Source organism: Eleutherodactylus coqui, chromosome 11, assembly GCF_035609145.1.
Source record: "Eleutherodactylus coqui strain aEleCoq1 chromosome 11, aEleCoq1.hap1, whole genome shotgun sequence".
Taxonomy (NCBI): domain Eukaryota; kingdom Metazoa; phylum Chordata; class Amphibia; order Anura; family Eleutherodactylidae; genus Eleutherodactylus; species Eleutherodactylus coqui.
Genome location: NC_089847.1, coordinates 83,665,077 through 83,686,205, shown reverse-complemented (window position 1 = coordinate 83,686,205; position 21,129 = coordinate 83,665,077). Strand labels below are relative to the sequence as shown.

Below are 21,129 nucleotides of genomic sequence, written 5' to 3'. Positions count from 1 at the left end.
AGACTCATCCCTCTCCGTCCGTCTACGCGCCCTTTTGTTTTCCCCCGCCCCGCGCAGGAGTCACGTGCTGCCCCCCACCCAGCCCTGGGTGACGTACTAGGCCCCGCCCTCGCTGAGGTAGAGGACGAGGTAGGCGCGCTGACCAGGTGGTGTCATGGGCGGCCTCCATCATGGAACGTGTCCAGTATGGTCAGGTATGAGACGGGCAGCCCGACGTGGGAGCGGCCGCGTCCTCCAGCTCTGCTCCGCATGAGGCACCGCCCCATTCCTGCAGTCACATGACACGTTTGCCCCAATAGCTTTGCGTGCTACATAGCTGAGTGCAGTCTGTTACTTTCTGTTATCAGCCCTTCCAGACTGGAGAGAAGCTGCTTGTAATGCTCATCAGTGGGGCCAGCACCAGCAGGTGTAGTGTAGTCACAGCAGGCTGGGAGTTGTAGTTCCTCACTTCCTGAAGATCTGCAGATGTGGGACTACAACTCCCAGCAGGCTATGAGCTGCACTTCCGTATCACCAGACATCCTTTGGCTTCTGGTGTCTTTTCGGTGGTTGCTCAGATGAGGCAGCCTGGAACGTTTCCCAGTATGGATCCAGTGCGCATACGGCGGCTTGTGGTCCGCGGACAGAACAGCGAGGACCATCAGGGGGCGCTGCACGCCGTCCGCTTTCCTTTAGGGCTCATGTCCACGGGCAAAATATGATTTAAGATCCGCAGCGGATCTCCCGCATGCGGATCCGCATCCCATAGGGATGCATTGACCACCCGCGGGTAGATAAATACCCGCGGATCGTCAATAAAAGGGATTTTTAAAAAAATGGAGCATGGAAAAATCCGGACCATGCTCCATTTTCGTGCGGGTCTCCCGCGGGGACGGCTCCCGCGGGCTTCTATTGAAGCCTATGGAAGCCGTCCGGATCCGCGGGAGACCTAAAATAGGAATTTAAAGTATTTACCATCCGGCGCGGGCGGGGAAGGTCAGCTGTTCCTCACGGCCGCATCTTCCTTGCTTCGGCTCGGCGGATGTGCCCGGCGCATGCGCGCGGCACGTCGGCAACGTGCCGGCGACGTGCCGCCGGCGTCAGGAATTCATCCGCCGGCCGAAAATGAAGATCCGGCCGTGAGGAACAGCTGATCTTCTCCGCCCGCGCCGGATGGTAAATACTTTTAAATTCTTATTTTCGGCGCTCATGTCCGCGGGGCAGGAGGGACCCGCTGCAGATTCTACATGTAGAATCTGCAGCGGATCTGATTTTCCCCGTGGACATGAGGCCTTAGCGCTCCTTCACACGGATGGAATATTTCTGGATTCGGCTCTAGAAATCCGCACCAAATTCTAAGCGGCTGAATGCGGATTTTGCTGCGGAGTTGCAGACGGGTTTTATGCCATTTTCGCTTCTGCATCAGAATCCGCATAGATTTTCGGTCTGCCTCCTGGTGGAGTAATGTGGCTCTTGTGAAAGCGGAGAAAGTTGAGAAAGCTGCGCAGCGACGGCGATATGCTCGGCCCTCGCGCAGTCCAAACCGAGGTCCTGGTACGTTGGCCCTCCGCAGTGTGCGCTGGACGCGGTCACGTGGCGCTATGTGCGATGTGTTATCGGAGCTGGTAGGAGTGTTTTTCTCGTACACGAGGTATTGGTGTCTCGCAGTATTCCTCCGGCGCGGTCGGTCACAGAGAGGCTGATGAATATGGTGGCCGTGTTGGTCCAGCGTCCCTCCTGTGCGAGCGAATGTCATCTACTGATGAGGCGTTTCCAGAGCTCGGCGCCGCATTACCTGACGGCGTCACGCTTCATCATCGCCTGAACCGCTTCTTAACCCCTTAGTGACGGCGCCAGTTTTGCTCCCAAGGACGCATCAATTTTAGGGGATTTTCATCCCAACATTTCAAAAGCCATAACCGTTTTATTTCCCCGCTAACGCGGCCGTATGCGGGGTGTTTGTCATGTGGGGAGCAGTAGTTTTTTTGTTTGTTTGTTTTACAGCGTTAATCATGCAGCATAAAAAATCAAAAACTCTGAAAAATGCAACATGGAAACGCAGCCTGGGGGTATATTCACGTAAACGGATTTTAGGACTGAAATACGAAAAAATGGTTTTATTCACATCTTAAGGCCTCCTTCCCACGGACGGATTTCCGCTGCGTAATTCGCTGGCGAAAATCCGCTGCGTTGCCCGCAGCTATTAGGTTCTATTGAACCTAATAGCACAATGCTCACGATGCGGAATTCCACCGCGGAATTCCGCACCGTGAAATCACCCGACATCACCCGCAGCATGCTCTGTTTGCCGTGGGTGTACGCGCTGACGGCTTCCATTGCAGTCAATGGAAGCCGTCCGTTCACGCTATCTTTCATTGTAGCACAGCGGAAGATAGCGTGAAAACGCTTTCCCGCCTACTGCCGCCGCCTCATATGACGCAACCGGCGCGTCACATGACACGGCCGCGTCATGTGACGCAATGGCCGTGTCGTGATGCAGCAGCGGTGGGCGGGGAAGCGTCATGCGGGAGCGAAGATGCCGGATCCGCTGGTAAGTATGGGGTCTCTGGGGGGGGTGCCGTGACGGGCTTCGCCGCGGAATATTCCGCGGCGGAGCCCGTCACGCTCGTGTGCAGCCGGCCTAAATTTTTTCATTTTATTTTTTTATTTTTTATTTTTTTTCAATTGGACAAACAGTCCAAGCAAAATTTTAAAAATCACGACTTGTCCCACTTTGCCCATTGAAGTCTATGCGTGCAATAAAATGAACAGCACTTGTTTACATCACATGTAACCATGAAAAGTGCGCTGAAACTTTAATTGCATCATTTGGCCCATCGTGCATTGTATTTTGGTTTTTTTTTTATAAATCTGCTGAAAAATGGATGAAAAATCACAAAAATTGTAATGAAAAATAGGTCTGGTAAAAAAAAAGGGCTAGTGTGAATATTCTTTCAGACTGGGTTTCCACGCTGCAGCAGCCCCGCCCACCGGTGGTGACATAAGACCGTGGAGTTGTAGCGATAATCCTGCCCTTCTGGTAGGCGCCGCAGGCACGAGGGTTCTTAGCCGCACGTCGATTACTGCAGCATTAACACTGAGCCCTGTAATGGTTAATTGACTAAGTAGCTTAAAATATAATTCTGTAGACACGGATAAAGCCGCTCTGCGATCCTCACTGATCGGCGCGAAGCTGGACATATGAGCAAGTGAACACTGCCGTCTTCAGATGAAATTGGTCCACACCGTAACCTGAGGGGTCACCGATCTGCTGTCCAACACCAGCATGTCGGTACAGTGTATTCCACGCGTAATGCACTGTACTAATATCCCATAGGCGGCCATGTTGCCACTTGTACAAATTGCGGAAATTACTTGCTCAAGAAAAATCGCAGCATGTTCTATCCTGGCACAAGAGAGTGCATGGTGATGGGTGGTACACTGGCAGTACGCAATGTCATTGCATCCAGGCTGCGTATATCATGCAAGCCGCCCGCCAAGCTGCTGAAGAAGGGTGCTGGGTCAGTTCAAGGGGAGAGTTCCTCAATGTACAGTACCATGATCGTACAGGAGAGGGCAGCATGCACTGACTAGCCCCTTTATTAAAGCCCCAATCCTCTCACGATTGGTGCTTTGCTGTATGGAGACCTACCCCCGTGACCCCGGAGTGCAGCATAAAATCACGTGACAAGTTTTCTAAGGATCAGTTTCAGTGTGAATCCACATTAGATGGGAAACTCCAGCCATCTGAGCGCCTTCCAACGAGGCCGGTCATTGGCGCTAGACTAGCTGGGGTCTCACTGCCGACCGCGGGGGGTTTTCTTGTGTAACAGTGTGGAGAGTATACAGAGAATGGCGTGTTCGAGGAAATGCATCCAATGAAAGGGGATCCTGTGGGTGGAAACAACTCGTCACCGGAAGGGGTCAGAGAAGGATGTCAGGAATCATTCTGACCAACAGGTGCTACAGAGTCAGCGAATGCAACTCTGGTGCTCCTACTAACATCTCCGAACACACAACTCGACGTTCTTTAGAACGGATGGGCCATAACAGCCAACGACCAGTTCCATTGCTGTTGTATGTAAGAGAAACAGAAAGGTGACTCCAGTGGGCAAAGGAGCGCAAAACTTGTATCACTGGGCAGCGGAAAATCATCCCCTGGTCAGATGGATCTAGCTGCACCATTCTGATGAAAGGCAGAGAATTTGGCACAAGCAGCATGAAAGGCTGACCCCTTTCTGTCAGCTGGTCAGAACATGTCAGCACCTAGGAAAAAGAATGGGGAAAAATACTGGTGTGAAGGCGCAACCCTCTAAGCTACTAGAAGATAAAGGTCCAAGATGAGATAGTGAAAGCACTTCTTATTTATTATTTCACAAAATAAAAACCATCAATTGAAAACACGTTTCGGGGACGAGCCCCTTCGTCAGATCGGCTGGATGGAACACAACAGGATGCCTGGGGGTGACACAGATCCAAAGGTGTTTTTTTTGGATGTGCCAGAGGTTCTGTATGTGGCAGGGAAACAAGAGAGAAAGAAGCTTAGAGTGTTATGCCTTCACCCCAGTATTGTCGCCATTCTTTTGTTTATGAGACTATTGTGCCCCAGATCAGGCCAAGCTGAATTCGGTCATGGTCTGTGTCATTCTGTCTCAAATGCAACCCAGCTCACCCTATAAGGGTAGTCTTGAAAAAAACGAAGCTTTGCTCATGTTTGCTGGTTACCAAAACCTTCTTTTTAATATAACTGTTCCAAGAGGGGCCTTAATCTGGCCGCAGATAACCAGTAAAATATAATGAACCCAGTTAAGACCTTACTCAGGCCGCCGGTATGTAACAGTCCAATTGTCTCTAGTCCTGCAATCGAGGTGCTGGCCGTGGGTTTCCCATCACTTGAGATGCAGGTGAGCCTCAGCCTGAAGTCCACACGTAAAGTCACTTGGATTTGTTAGACTCATGCAGACTAGGTCTATTCACACAGGCTATCCTCTCCGTACCTCAGCACCACCTTAAAGAACACAGTTCTCTTATATTTTAAACAGGAAAGTACTTTCACCAAACATAGAAATGTGAATGTAAAGCCTCTTTCCCCTCTACACCCCTGAGCGGTACTGTTGTATCTTGTCTCCACCAGAACTGTGGGTAGAGACAAGGAGTTGTGCTACTGGAGTGACACGAAATGCCCACAACTGGCTATTGGTCCTGACTCCAAGGTAATTTCCCCCGTCCCCTCCCTCATCTCACCTCCACACACATGTCACTATCACCGGCTCTGTGCCTTCTTCCCCCCTCTACTCCGCTGCTGTCCAGTCCCCAATGTCATTCTGCGTGCTGAACTCACATCAGCGCTGATGGCAGGCCACCGGGGACACTCACAAAGGATAGCGCAGTATCGGGGAGCCAATAACTCCAAGCGGCAGGGACTGTGACAGCAGTAGGTAGGTGAGATTACCGGGGGAGAGTGGTTGCACAGAGCAGGAAGCAGATACATGGAAGCGGCAGGGACAGTGACATCAGTGAGGAGGTGAGATGAGGGAGGGGACGGGGGAAATTACCTTGGAGTCGGGGACCAATAGCCAGCTGTGGGCATTTCATGTCACTCCAGCAGCACAACTCCTTGTCTCTACCCACAGTTCTGGTGGAGACAAGATACAACAGTACCGCTCAGGGGTGTAGAGGGGAAAGAGGCTTTACATTCACATTTCTATGTTTGGTGAAAGTACTTTCCTGCTTAAAATATAAGAGAACTGTTTCTTTAAGGTGGTGCTGAGGTACGGAGAAGAAAGCCTGTGTGAATAGACCTAGTCTGCATGAGTCTAACAAATCCAAGTGACTTTACGTGTGGACTTCAGGCTGAGGCTCACCTGCATCTCAAGTGATAGGAAATCCACGGCCAGCACCTCGATTGCAGACTAGAGACAATTGGACTAATACATACCGGCGGCCTGAGTAAGGTCTTAACTGGGTTCATTATATTTTACTGGTTATCTGCGGCCAGATTAAGGCCCCTCTTGGAACAGTTATATTAAAAAGAAGGTTTTGGTAACCAGCAAACATGAGCAAAGCTTCGTTTTTTCAAGACTACCCTTATAGGGTGAGCTGGGTTGCGTTTGAGACAGAATGACACAGACCATGACCGAATTCAGCTTGGCCTGATCTGGGACACGATAGTCTCATAAACAAAAAGAATGGGGAAAATACTGGGGTGAAGGCATAACACTCTAAGCTTCCTTCTTTCTCTCTTGTTTCCCTGCCACATACAGAACCTCTGGCACATCCAAAAAAAACACCTTTGGATCTGTGTCACCCCCAGGCATCCTGTTGTGTTCCATCCAGCCGATCTGACGAAGGGGCTCGTCCCCGAAACGTGTTTTCAATTGCTGGTTTTTATTTTGTGAAATAATAAATAAGAAGTGCTTTAACTATCGCATATTGGACCTTTATCTTCTAGTAGCTTAGACGGTTGCGCCTTCACACCAGTATTTTTTCCCCATTCTTTTTGCTATACTCATGCCCACCCTGGTGGAGCGTCATCTGGTTGGCAGCACCTCCATAATTTGGAACACTTTTTGTACTCCAGAAATATTCCCCCACCCTCACTGGGTCTTGCTCCACCCTCCTTTTCCATCTCTTTTACTCTCTTATGGCCCTGATCCCGATGCCAGCTGACAAAGCTACTATGACTCCCACAGTAGGGCTGCCCCCGAAGCAGGCCGATATTTCAGATGCCATCCTCCATGGCGGAGGAAGCCCCAGCCAGACAAACATACTCATCTGTTGCGCTCCCGAACTGTTCTTTTTGCGTATGCGCATGTGCTGATACACCTGACCAATGCTGGCTAGTCCCTGGCCTTGGAGACCAGGAATTGACAGCTCTGGGCACATGTTTGTCACATACCGGTGCTACCCGAGAGTAATGAGGAACAGTCTGTAGCGGCGTGAGCGAGTAATTGGAGAACAGTAAAGGGCCATTATTATATTTATAAGGGCAGACAAGCAGCTTTATTATTATTTAATGGGGGCTCAGTAAAAGAGAGAGGAGACAGATGAGACATTCTTACTTATGGTGACCACAATGAAGGGGCATTATTACTTTGATAGGGGGCAGAAAAGGTGACATAATTATGGGGGTCAGTAGAGGCGCGTTATTACTTTTATGAGGGCCTAAAAGGTGATATAATTAATTATGAGGGAAAAAAGGGGCATGCATTACTGCTCAATGGGGCAGAAAAGATGTCAATATTATGGGGACAGAAAAGGCAGCATTATTAATTATAAGAGACAGAAAGAGGGCATTACGATTCATTGGGATTGAAAATGCAACATTCATAATTATGGTGGCAAAAAAAAGGCAGGAATTATTACTTGTGGGGGCAGAAAGCTGGTATTATTGCTCACTGTGGCAGAAAATGCAGCATTAACCCCTTAATGACCAAGCCTGTTTGCGCCTTAATAACCAGGCCAAATTTTGGAAATCTGACATGTCACTTTAATATAGAATAACTTCGTAAAAGTCTTGCATCTCCAAGTGATTCTGACGTTGTTTTTTCGCGACATGTTCTACTTTATTTAGGCAGTAAAAATACACCGATAGAATTTGTCTATATTTATTAAAAGCGTCAAAATTGGGAAAATTTAGAAAAAAATTTTACTTTTTTTCACATTTTCAACTGCAATATCTCAAATATATGCAAACCTAATATAAAAATTCTTGATACGATGTATATTTCCATATGTTTACTTTATTCTGGACGCACATTGGAAAAAGTTTAGCTTTTTTTTTAACCATTTTGGAGACATATAAATATAACATTAATTAACATTTTGAGGAACCAAGCCAAGATTGCAAAGGCTCATAGGTGTCAGAATGATAGATACCCCCACAAATGACCCATTTTAAAAAAATGCACCCCTTAATGTATTCACTGAGGGGGGTCAGGAGTATTTTGACCCCATGTTTTTTTCAGGAATTAATGCAATTTCGAGGGGAAAATTTTTTTTATATTTTTGCAAATGTCATTTTAAAGACAGGATTTTTTTCTATAACGCACATGAAAATGAGGATTTGCACCCCAAAATGGATACCACGATTTGTCCTGTGTTCAGAAACATACCCATTGTGGCCCTAATCTTATGTACGTATGCACAACGGATAACAGACCGTATGCACATCCAAAATGAAAGGAGAAGCCAGTGGCTTTCGGAAAAGAAAATTTGTTTGAAGGTGTTTTAGGCCCCATTGCCCACTTGTTGAGCCCTTAAGTGGCCAAACCGATGGAGAACCCCCCAAAATGACCCCATTTTCTAAACTAGACCCCTTAACTAATTCATATAGGGGTTTACTGCTTATTTTGACCCCACGGCTTTCGAATTAATCTAAGCAAAGCAGAAGGAAAAAAATTACGATTTTTTTTTTTTTTTTTTTACCCATAATGTTATTTTAAAAACTTTTTTTTGTACAGCACACATAAGAATGAAGACTTTTACCCCAAAATTGATACCCCTGTTTGTCCCATGTTCAGAAACATACCTATTGTCGCCCTAATATTATATCTGTATGCACAACGGGGCCCAAACCGAAAGGAGCAGCCGGTGGTTTTCAGAACATTAATTTTGCTTGAAGTTGATTTAGGCCCCATTGCCCACTTGTAGAGCCCTTGAGAGGCCAAAACGACAGAGAACACCCACAAATAGTCCCCATTTTGAAAACTAGACCCCTTAACGAATCTATCTAGGTGTGTACTGTGTATTTTGACCCCACAATTTTTGAATGACTCTAAGCAAAGCAGAAGCAAAAAAATTACATTTTTTGTGTATTTACCAATTGTGTCATTTTAAAAAGTTTTTTTTTGTACAGCATACATAGGAATAAAGACTTTCACCCCAAAATTGATCCCCCTGTTTGTCCCATGTTTAAGACATACCCATTGGACCATTGGATAATGGTGATTACATGACTAGAAACCGCTCACCACGGCGCTCGGTCACTGCTCCAAGCTCCTTAGTAGCCAGGAGCAAGGAGATTTTACATTTCCCCGGCCCTCCCCAGCTTCTGCGCTTGTGACGGGCACATGCGCCAAAGCTGGGAAAAGGGCCACGGATTAGGATCCCATAGGGGGACATTGCCGCAGGCCTTAGGTAAGTAAATTCACCTCCACTCACGGTTCGGATCTATGACGGGAGGTGAAACTTTAGCTTTTTTTGACTTTTACATGATTAATACTATTCATTGGATAACTGCGATCACGTGACCAATAACCGTGTACTGCAGCCCCCTGTAACATCTCCAGGCTGTTTGCTACATTTAGTAGCCATGTGCAGGGAGATTTTAGATTACCCAGGCAATATGCGACTTTTTTGCATGTGTCCGCCATTTTGGCGACAGCGCGTGCGCAGAAGCCGAGGTAAGGTCCACGGATAAATCTGGGGGCTTTGGGTACCTAATTTCATCTCTCCTCACGATCTGGGGGCCTTGGGTACCTAATTTCATCTCTCCTCACGGATATGATCCATGAGGGGAACTAAAACAATGTTTTTTTTCTTGTTTTTTTTCTTTTTTACTTTTTTAACTTTCACATGATCGCTCTTATCCGTTGAATAACAGCGATCATGCGATCGGGAACTGCATACAGCGGCTCCCGGTTACAGCTCCTTACTCTCAGCTACTAATACTAGCCAGGAGCAGGGAGTTTTTATATTTCCCAGGCCTCCTGGCCCCGTTCGCGTGACGTAACGACGTCTGGCGCGCAGGCGTCAGGTCCTGCAGGACCAGGACACCGGGACATCGCGGAGGACGGGGGTAAGTATTCTCAGCAACCCTTACAGATCCGGTCTATAAGGGGAGCTGAAACTTTAACTTTTATTTACTTTCTGTTGACTTTAATGTGATCGCCAGTATCCAGAACAAGTCGACATCCTCTCCACATACAAGGCTGTTCCACATTTCTCTCGCCCCCTCCTCCCAGACAGTCTTCTAGCCTACCCTATCGGATGTGTCTCTCCAGCAAAACTGAGGAAGAGGCACGTGTGCCTCGAAGCGCTCGGCGTTTCACCCTATGTTTTTATCAAATAGAGATACTCATTTTCCCTGACCCACACAAACAACCTTTTTAAGGATTGGTAGGAATCCCAGTAGTTGGACCTCCACTGTTTAGAAATGTATACATACCTATGTCTATGATGTGGATAAGCATAACTCATAACAATCAGTGGCCATCAAAGGCTAACATTTCAAGATAAAGACTAGCATATTAGAAATATCAACTTTGCAGTTACAGTTATGTTTAGAGTTAGCATTAGACAGACGAAGCAAAAAAAACCACTAATCCTTAGCAAATAATGAAAAGTGTGATTCTTTATTCAACCATACACGCGTGCGACTTATCAGCTCACTCTATGGAGCCATGATCAAGCAGTGTATATGGTTATAGTGGGCATATAAAGCCAAGAGGCAAAGTAGCATGATTACAATCAATTACAGCATACTACATATTAGCGTATCATATACATAATGTATCAAAGTGACATCAGTGCAGGGTGCAAAGATAAAGAATATGCCATAAACAGTGCAAAGGGCAATCAGATTGCAGTATCTGGTACATACAATACAAGTGCAAATATCCTAATTCGTGTACATAGTGTTATGGCCCATTTACACGGAGCGATGATCGCTCAAACGACCGTTTTGATCGATCATCTTTGCATAACTCTAAGTAGCTAATTAGCTAGTTACGAGTTAATGCAGGAGGATCGGGATAACACTGCAATAGCTCTGAGAACAATGCAGCTGTTTTGAATATGCAAACAGCTGCATTATTCTCTGTACTTTCAGCTGGTGTCCCGCTGAGAACTGCCAGCGGGATTACAGCTGAAAGAATGATATCAGTGTGCGGAGCTGATAAGGCTCATTGCTAATTTCTAGCTGGCTAGAAATGAGTGCTGAACGAACAGTGCACTATGGCCGTGCCTTTAGACGCAACGATTATCGCTCAAAAAAACGGATTTTGAGTGATAATCATTAGGTCTAAATGGGCCTTAACCAGGTCTTTTTTGGTAATGTAAATATTTGAAGTAGACGTGCTATCAGACAATTACCTGTTGTTTTTTATGTTGAACATATATATAAATTTGGAGAGTTTTCATCAATTTTCTATGTAACAATGTCTATTAAAAAATCTTGATATCTTGCAGTTTTCACTCTGACCACTAATCCTGACCCTTTGTTACATGTGCTGCTGGAGACTGTTGTACTACTGTGCTTCTAGCAGCACAGCCCTTACAGGGTTAAGTGATTGAGCTGGCTGTGTGTGGTACTTCCTGCTAGCCAATCCCCTGGGTCTGTGCTCACATATAAATCCTGCTCATGTCAGTCTCTGGCTGGGCTCCAGAGTGAGCAGTCATGAATCCTTGTCTGAAGCTGGTCTTGTACTATTTGGATGTATCTGCCTTGTTCCCACTCAGATCTGTGTTTGTAAGTTCGTCTGTGTCTCTCTGCTTCCCTAAAAACAGATTGGACACCTGTAGTCCTAGTCTGCAGTGCTCCCTTCCCCTTTACAGGTGCGGCCTCCAAACGTCTTATGTCTTGCTCTGTGTGTCAGATTCCGCGCTGGTAAAGAAAAGCTCTGTGTAAGCGCTTCCATAGCATCCTATTGGTTGCTATGGAAGCATGGTTTACACGTTGTTGTAGCAGCGTGTAAACCAAGGTCGTCTGAATGCACCCTTAAGGGCAAATACACACGGGTGCATGCACTAATATGTTCGCTGCTACAGAGTGTATTAGTGCATGAACCCGGGTTTTCCGGACTATTCAAACTCCAAGCTATAGTGTGCGAGTTTGGAGGGGAAAAAAGCGTGAGGATTCGTCCTGCCCTATCTTTCTCGCACGTAGTATTAATGCTTGAGAATCCTGATAGTGAAAACGAAACCATTGAAATCAGTGGTTTTGTTTCGCCCAGTTATGCAGCTGTGATTTTCACTTCCGCATAATGGGACTAAAACACGCCCATTTGTTTAAACCCTAAATGTTACGTACGCAAAGTTTGCTGTGAAATCTGCTGCTGGATGTTCAGTAGGTTCTTCTTCTACATGTGGACCTATCCGTAACACTTATAGAAGTCACAGAAAGAGCGTAGCGAGCAGCGCTCATCCAAAACACTCGCTGATGTCGAAGGAGGAAGCCGAGAACAATAGCAACCACCTTAAACTGCAGCTAAAATTGGTCACTAGTGGTTGCCTTGCATTGCCATTTACCTGTGGATCTGCTATACATCCAGTACTACCGTGTTTTCCTTGAAAATAAGACACTGTCTTATGTTATATTTTGCCCCAAAACAGTCACAGTGTCTTATTTTCGGTGGGGAGAGATGAAGGGGCTTATACTCACCTGGTCTGCGACATCCCGTTGCCTTGCGATGGTTTCCAGGGCACTGCGGCAAGCTGCAGTGTCCTCCACGCTGACATCAGTTTCTTTCTGGTGACGGAGATATGAATACCCCACCTCCAGCAAAGCAAGCACTATGATTGGATTGAGCGACGGCTGTGATTGGCTGGCGCTCGATCCAATCACACCGCTCACTTTGCTGGAGGCGGGGTATTCAAATCCCTGTCACCAGAAAGAAACTGATATGTCAGCGCGGAGGACACTGCAGCACCCCAGAGACCATCGCGAGGCACTGGGATGCCTCAGACCAGGTGAGTATTGATGTTTTGTTTTTTTTATGTTGGTTAGCCATGGCTTATTTTTGGTGGATGGCTTATATTTCAAGCCTCCCCGAAAACCGGCGTAGGTCTTATTAGCTGGAAAAACGGTACTACAATATCCACTCAAACAGCCCCCTTGGATATTTTTATATTAGTATATTTCGTATCAAGAAAAGGACAGTGATCACAACTTCCATCAATAGCTTACATATATGAGCTACACGTTTCTCTGTATTACATTACAGCGGCATTGTAGGATACACGCACTACAGCAGTAATTTCATGTGAATGATATCTGATAATCAATGACAACTTGCTCAAGTAGGGTGGTTTCACACCTGTACTGGGGGCTCCGCTTTCCGGCTCCATTCGGGGAGCTTGAAAGAGGAATCCCCCCCTGTGGCCGTACGGCTGCATCTCAGGACAGAACCGAACAGCGCCGGATGGACCCCATTGACAATAATGGGGTCCATTTGGTTTCAAACCAGCTATCCGGCTTTTGGATGGAAGAAAAAGTGCTGCATGCAGTGTTTTTTCTTCCGGTATTTTGAGCCGGTTCTGCAGCAGAACCTCTAGTTCCAATGCAGATGTGAAACCACCCTAATTGGTCTCCTCAATTTAATGTTTAACAATTGGCAATCATACATGAACAGTTCTCGATCTGATCATAAGTATGAGTTTTTGTGCTTCCATCGGGACACTTGAGCTCAACGGTTTTGGTGCTTTTCTCCGTGTCCACACAACAAGAACAGTATCTTTCCTTGCTGCCGGATTCAGGGGCATACCTGGAATAAAAGTATTTATAGGATTATACAATATAGGGTTAGACGGTCATAGAATTACACTCAACTGCTTCCACTAGTGATGGTGATAAGTTAACTACTTAGACATGTGGCTCTTTAGACGATTACGGCCTCGTTCACACAAGGGAATATTGTTCATATACGAACACAACATCCCCCACCCTAATTTAAAAGGCTATTTTACCTAATGAGGTAAAGATGTGTTCTTCTTTCACAGAATTGCGCAGCATGTTACACATTTGCACACGTATTGACCGCGTATTTGCGCACCTCCTATAGACTTCTATGGGAACTTTTGCTGCACAAATGCATCCGAAAATAGATCAGGCCCTCTTTTTATTCCCTATAAAAGGAAATGGGTTCAATGCTCTGGGTATTGCGTGTAAATATGTCCGTGTGAAGCCGCCCTAAAAAAAAAACAGCTGGCCGAGAGCTCTTCTATATGTATTTAAGACCTTTTTCAAGCCTTAGGCCGGACTCCCAAGGCCGTATGCACATAAACGAAACTGTTAGTGTAACATATTTGCACCGCGGACGTCATGTTTTTGCACATTTTACTGTATTTTTTTTCATTGTCGTGGACCTTTCACGTGGGCGCGGGACACGTTCTGTGATTTAAAAGGCTACATAGCCCGATTAGTTCCTGATGTGTTGTTTTTCCCACAATTGTGGAGCGTGATGCACAATTACACGGGTATCGGGTGTGCACCCACATAGACTCCTACTGGGCCTTTGGTGGGCACAGGTGCATTAAAATAGAGCATGTTGAGGGTCTTTTCGCATGTGCGGACTGCGTGCACAAATACAATTGGTTCTATTCTCTGTTTTATACGTCCGTGTGAGTCCATTGTTTTGTAACTAGTATGAAGGCTAACCATCAGAATCGTACTGTATTTAGAGACGGGCTGATAAACTGGTTACTTACGATGAATATGTTGCACAGCGGCCACCGCAATAATTCACAGATACCTTATGCGGCGCACTGCAGTCACCTACTGTTATCTCCCTGGGCCGTGAAAACAGGGTGCAGTCAGCTGGAAAAGTGCAAGCAGAATATTACAGTTAATTCAAAGAGCATTCTTATAGCATAATTAAGGGCGTTTCTGCTTTTGGCAAAATTAAAGGGGTTGCCCAGCTATAAACGGCGTACCCCTGCCGATCTACTATTGATTGTCTAACCTGAGGATAGGCCATCCGTAACCCATAATTGGACAACTCCTCTCAGCTTATTCTAATATTCTCAATATTTCAGTTCTCTCTGCTTCCTCCCATGTCCAATTGACAAATATTTCCTAAATTTTGATTAGACATGAAAGGGTTATCTATTCTACTATTGTAATCTGTTCTACTCCAGGTAAGCTGCTGTTACTTAGAATGTGATACTTTTCGCTGCAGCCATTCTCGGTAATACAGCCTTATTCCACTGAAGTGAATGGGTCATCCAGGCAAAAAAATATTTTTTGGCGATCTACCCTCCGGAGATCTGTCCATTAGGCTGGAAAAAAACTAAAAAGTTATACCTCATCTGGTCCTTCTGTTCCACTGGTTCCAGGTTCCCCATGGCTCTTCACTTCTGTGGCAATGATGACATCAAGACACCCGGAACATGTGAACGCCCCATCCAATCACTGGCTTATTTTGGCTGGTGATTAATTGCAGAGATCGAATGTCCCTGTGTCTGGACTTTATTGATGTTGCAGCAGGAAATGGAGAGTAATTTAGGCCCAGTCATCGGCAGTACCAGGGATTGGGTGAGAGAAGTGTAACTTTTATGTTTTTTCAGCCTGGTGAGCACATCTCCAAAAATGTACTTTGCCTGGATAACAGCCAGATAATTCTTAGTAGTTTTATCTATGTGTTGGTTGAATGGATATAACTAGAGATGAGCAAGCGTACTCGTTAAGAGAAATTACTTGAGTGAGTATCCCCATTTTCGAGTACATGCCTGCTTGCCCGAAAAGATTCAGGGGACGGGGGGGGGGGGGGGGGGTAGGGGGGGGTGGAGGGGGGGAGATCTCTCTCTCCCCGCTGCTCACTCCTGCAACTCACCGGTCACCCCCACCGGCTCCCGAATCTTTTTGGGCAAGCAGGCATGTACTCGAACATGGAGATACTCACTCGAGTAATTTCCCTTAACGAGTACGCTTGCTCATCTCTAGATATAACTTAATTATTTGGTTAGATTTTTAAATACATTTTACAGTTTCTTTTTCAGGACAGATCTCTCATTCACAACTTTTTATACTTACATGGAAACAAGTTATGAGAAAAAGGGGAAACGTATAGCAGTTGCCCATAAAAACTAATCAGATTATTGCTTTCATTTTCTAAGAGGCCTCCAAGCAATGTGAGCTTCAGTGTACCGTAATTGTTTGCATTGAATACTGTCTTAACTCAAACCGATTGGGATCAATTCTCATAGCTTTAGCTGACAGTCCGTTGCCAATATTACCAATATTTGGTCTCCTTATAATATGTGTGTGCCATTTCTGTACTGCGTGCAGGAAGAATGTTCTTCATGTAATGTAAACAAATTGTGCTAGGACAGCGGCCTTGAGAAACATTCTCTCTTTCTCTCTACATACAAGGATCAAGAACATGTAAGGTTAGCCAGAATTTTACTTAAACCCCCTCCTCCTGCATGGGGTAACAGGTAGATTATCTTGCTACCTTTAGGGCTTAAACAGACAAACTTGTTTGCGCACGTTTTTGTGCACATGAAACTCGCGCCCATTTCTTTCTCATTAGCGAGAAAAGATAGGCCTTGCCCTATCTTTTTGCGTGTTGCACAGAAAGCTGCCAGAAAAGTCTGTGGCAGGTTTAAAAAATCAAGAGGAAGGGTGTGACCTTGCTGAAAACCCTTGTTCTTGTGCAAATTCGCTCCATTCCATGAGCAAATTTTTGCATACCTTCGTCTTTTGAAGCCCTTATGCAGGATATCGCCCAGCCCGATTTTTATTTTTCTCCTTAATACTTTTTTTGTAATTCTTATTCTAAATAGACATTACTGTTTAAGGGCTCGGTCAGACGAGCGTGGTTTACACGCTGCTAAGCAACGGGTTGCACCTAGCTTGGTGGCGAAAAGAGTGTGGAAAAATATACTCATGCCCACCTTGGTGGAGCGTCATCTGGTTGGCAGCACCTCCATCATTTGAAACACTTTGTATTCCAGAACTATTTCACCACTCTCACTGGGTCTTGCTCCACCCTCGTTTTTCACCTTTTTACTCACCTAGCTCCATGGAGTAGCCCGGTCACACATCCGTGGTGCGGGCAGCCTGCTTCCACGGCTCACATAGGAGCCCATGGTAAGCACCTTGAACAGCGCACCACGGAGCTGATAGGCGAGTCGGCACTCGCTGCATATTCTTTTTTTAAAAGCGCAGATTCTGCACTTCTAAAAAGGGTTCATGTGAGCGCTTCCATAGCAACCGAAGCATGTTTTACACGCTGCTGTAGCAGCGTGTAAAACACGCTCGTCTAACCGCATCCTAAGGGCTTAAACAGAAAAATGTGATTTTGCGGCAGTGAAAATCACGAAACTATTGACTAGCGTGATATGTTTTCAATGTGCGAGAAAAGGTAGGTCCTGCCCTACCACATCTGACTGAAAGAGATTGCAAAGTGCTGTTGTAATCAGACAAATAAGACATATCTAGCATGTTATTAGACATGAGAAAAGAGGGCAAGGTGGGACCAATCCTCAGCCGAAAAGGACTTTACAGTTCTCTCTTTTGTAGAAGTTTGCTATACTGCTAACAGTGCGTGTGTGTGTGTGGGGGGGGGGGGGGGGATTTACTAATCAATGAAATGGTGTCAAAAATGGGAGCAAACTTCATGTGTCAAGATTGATATGCATTTTAGTCAACTTTTGCCATTTCGCAAAATATCTAGAAAAGAAGCCATAGCTGAGAGGAGTTCTAAAATGCACCCACAGTGATGATGTGCCACATTTCTGTGTTTACAGAAATTCTGTAAAATACACCAGCCCAAATATGGCATAAGAGACAGGAAGCTCACATGTCTAGCTAACTACCCCATTTATCATTCCACGTTCACTAGTACTTTGCTTAAAGTTAGTTGTCTTTAAATTAAAAATGAAACTCACTTTTTGTTGTCACTGGACTCATACCTAGAAGAAAAATGACAAAATATTAGAATTTTTTATATTATTAAATAACTAGTTGTACAAATTCATCTTTTTTAACTGTAGTATTTCTACAACTCTTTCGGTAATGACTAGTAGCATCATGCTATTATAACCGGAGAAAAAGATATAGATAATTTTCAAAAATATTTTAGCAAAATATATCAAATTCACTTGTCTATTCCGAAGTAATAAAAGTACAGGAAATGAAAAGAAAACACATTTATTACAATTTGTGAAAATAACAAGTTATAAGAAGTTATTTAAAAATGGCTCAGACTTAGGTGCCACTTCAAAGAATTTCCCTCAAAAAATTGCTAACACTAACAAAAAAGTTTGCCATCCCTGGCCTAGGATGATAGTCTGCTATGAAAGGTAATGTGTTAATGTTAATTTAGACATCCAAACTAAGATTGAATAATTGGATATCGAATTTCTTGAATTTTTTTCAACATAAAAATGATTGACTGTCCAATGTAATGTTTGCCCATTTATTAATTGGGGTCGGGTACACTAGAAGAAGAGTGGCCCACTGTTAGCAGCTCTCTGATCTAATAGAGGGAATTTAGGAGGGGGGGACTCAGTTTATGACCTCCATACGTCCTACCAAGGTCTATGGGAAGGGCTTACCTTAATGAGAAAACCCTTTTTATATCCTACAAATGAAATACTTACTGAAAGGGGTGCTACTCGTTCCTTCTGTGAGCTGCGTAGTTGAGTAACTGGTTTGTATTGTGGATTGAGTAGAAGTACTTAAGTTGGTTGTGTTTGCACTTGTTGTTCCTCTTTGCTCCCGAGTTGATTTTCCTCCGGTAATTACCATTTCTGTTGACTTCCCAAACAAGGGTGATACTTTCGGTATAGTTGTTGGAGGTTTGGCGGTTGTAGATGTGGAAGTCACAAACTGCAAACTGGTTTTGTTAAGTGTTCTTACATAGAAAACGGTTTGTTTTGCAGGTTGAGTGGAAGCGCTTAAGTTGCTTGTTTCGGCATTTGTTTCTTCTGTTTGCCGCCGTGTTGATTTTCCTCCAGTAATTACCATTTTTGTTGACTGACCAGACATGGTTGGTACTTTTCTAGTAGTTGACTGACTTGATCTTTCACTTACACTTGTCGAGGCATTAGTGTAAGGTAGGGTGCTAGCCGAATATTTGTACTGTTCTGTAGTTGGTGTATTAGTCTGTGTTGGAAGAATCTGTGTATAAGGTGTCCATGTGGGAGTTGAGGCTATAAAATGCAGAAAATGCAAAGTGGGACATTTCTTAAAATTCAGAACACTGTAACATGATTAATGAATGAAAACTGATATATTACTTTATGACTTCAGTAAAAAAAATAAGTTCGACTTTATTCAGACAGGTGTATTTTTTGTCCATTTGCTATCCATGTATTTCATAGACAGCACACGGATCCAGTATAGCCTATGAGGTAATACACATGGGACAGTTTTCATTGCATTTCTACAAGAGATGAGCAAGCATACTCGCTAAGGCAAACTACTCGAGTGAGTAGTGCCTTATGCGAGTATCTCCCCGCTCGTCTCTAAAGATTCAGGTGCCGGCGGGGAGGAACGGGGAGAAGATCTCTCTCTCACTCTCTCCCCCCCGCTCCCCCCTGCTCACTCCCGCAACTCACCGCTCTCCCCCACCGGCACCTGAATCTTTAGAGACGAGCGGGCAGGTACTCGAATAAGGCACTACTCGCTCGACTAGTTTGCCTTAGCGAGTATACTCACTCATCTCTAATTCCTACTCTTACCCATTTTGAAGGTGCAGTGTGCACTGCCCATGAAGATCGAATAGCACAGAGCGTAGTTGCGCAGTGAAAATTGCATATACCATGATGCAATGGGATTTTATCGCAAAATGCATTGCACAGTGAAAATCATGGGTTTAAGGGCTAATGCCAACAGCAGAAATCCGCGGTGTTATCCCGCAGCTATCAGGTTCTATTGAAGCTAATAGCTTTCTGCCTTCCCACGTTCACGCTGCGGAATGCAAAAGCGGAATTCCGCAGAGTGTAAGAAATCGTGGCATGTTCTAATTGCCGTGGAAAAATGTGCGGCCGGATTCCATTGTAGTCAATGGAAGCCATCTGTAACGCGATACCTCTGCTGTAAGTACAGCAGAAGTATTGCGTGATTACACGTCACCCCCAGCGTGTCATGCGCTGCACTGTGCATACACGCCGGCTCGTCGGACAGGACTCACGCATCGGATCCGGAGATGTGAGTATGGGGTCTTTGGGGGGCGCCGTGTCGGACTCCGCTGCGATATTCCACTTGCGCAGTCCCGACACGGGATTCTCCATGCAGAATCCCGCAGCGGGTCCCTCCTTTCCCGCGGACATGAGGCTGAAAATAAAATTAAACTCACCTGTCCGGACGCTGCGGATCTTCCCTCCGTCGCGGCCGGATCTTCTTTGCATGCACCGGGCACATCTGCCAGGCCGAAGAAAGAAGATCCGGCTGCGACGGAGGGAAGATCCGCAGCGTCCGGACAGGTAAGTTTTAATTCATGTACGGGTGTTCCGCGGATCCAGATGGCTTCCATAGGCTTCAATAGAAGCCTGCAGGAGCTGTTACCGCGGGAGACCCGCACTAAAATGGAGCATGTCGCGTTTTTTTTCCTGCACGCAGATCTGTGCCTGAAGGGAAAAATGACATCCGAGGTATTTAACTACCTGCGGCTGTCCAATGCATCCCTATGGGGCGCGGATCCGCGTGCGGGAAAAAGGCTGTGGATTTTTATCCCGTGGACATGAGGCCTAAGAGTGCAATATTGGTCCGAGTTTCTCAGACTGATATTGTTCATTACTATTGTTTATTTATGTTAATTAACCTTGGGGAATCAGTCATATTTAGTATCTAATACCTTGATTTAAAGTGTGTGGTCTTCTGCATGATAAGCGAGTTCTTATATCTATATACGAATTCTATTTCTATCCAGCAGTATGCACTTATATAGCCTTTTTGCTCGAAAACATTATGAAGGTAAAATTTCATCACTGTATGGGAGTAATATTTAATGACTGCATGGAGGTGATATTTAATCACTATGTGGTAGTAATATTTAGCCCTAATATTTGTGAACTAGAAATCAATATTTTTGTTTATTAAACCCTAGCAACATCCTTGGAAGTACTAGAGTTCAGCACTGCAGCATTGCATACTGCCTCCTGAATATCTTGAATGTGACTGTGTTGTTTTCACAGCCGGCCGATATACGCGATCATCTGATGTATTGGATTCCAATACATCACTTCAGATGACGATTTTCTGGTGCAGGTATGGTGCACATTCGAGCTGGCCGTTTCTACGCTGGCCGGAAAAGATAGTTCTGGAACTATCTTCTGGCCGGAATACGGCGGCCGGTCCCATAGACTCCTATGGGAGCTGCCAAAAAAAGGGAGGTGGGAGGGAGTTTAGCAGAGCCTCCCGCCCCATCCTACCCACTCCCCTTGCCAACAGCTGGCGAAGGGGTGGAGAGCGGGAGGCAGTTT

At 45.4% G+C, this 21,129-nt stretch overlaps 1 protein-coding gene across 1 annotated transcript in view; it reads right to left on the bottom strand.

Moving 5' to 3' along the window:
• LOC136581731 (mucin-5B-like) overlaps positions 1–21,129 on the bottom strand; it is a 147,540-nt gene that overhangs the window by 44,799 nt on the left and 81,612 nt on the right. Inside the window, exons 31-34 of the mRNA XM_066582355.1 lie at positions 18,304–18,855; positions 17,590–17,613; positions 14,407–14,515; positions 13,324–13,463 (exon numbers count right to left, since the gene is read on the bottom strand). Coding sequence (XP_066438452.1) covers positions 13,324–13,463; positions 14,407–14,515; positions 17,590–17,613; positions 18,304–18,855 — 825 coding nt within the window. The remainder of the gene's footprint in view (positions 1–13,323; positions 13,464–14,406; positions 14,516–17,589; positions 17,614–18,303; positions 18,856–21,129) is intronic.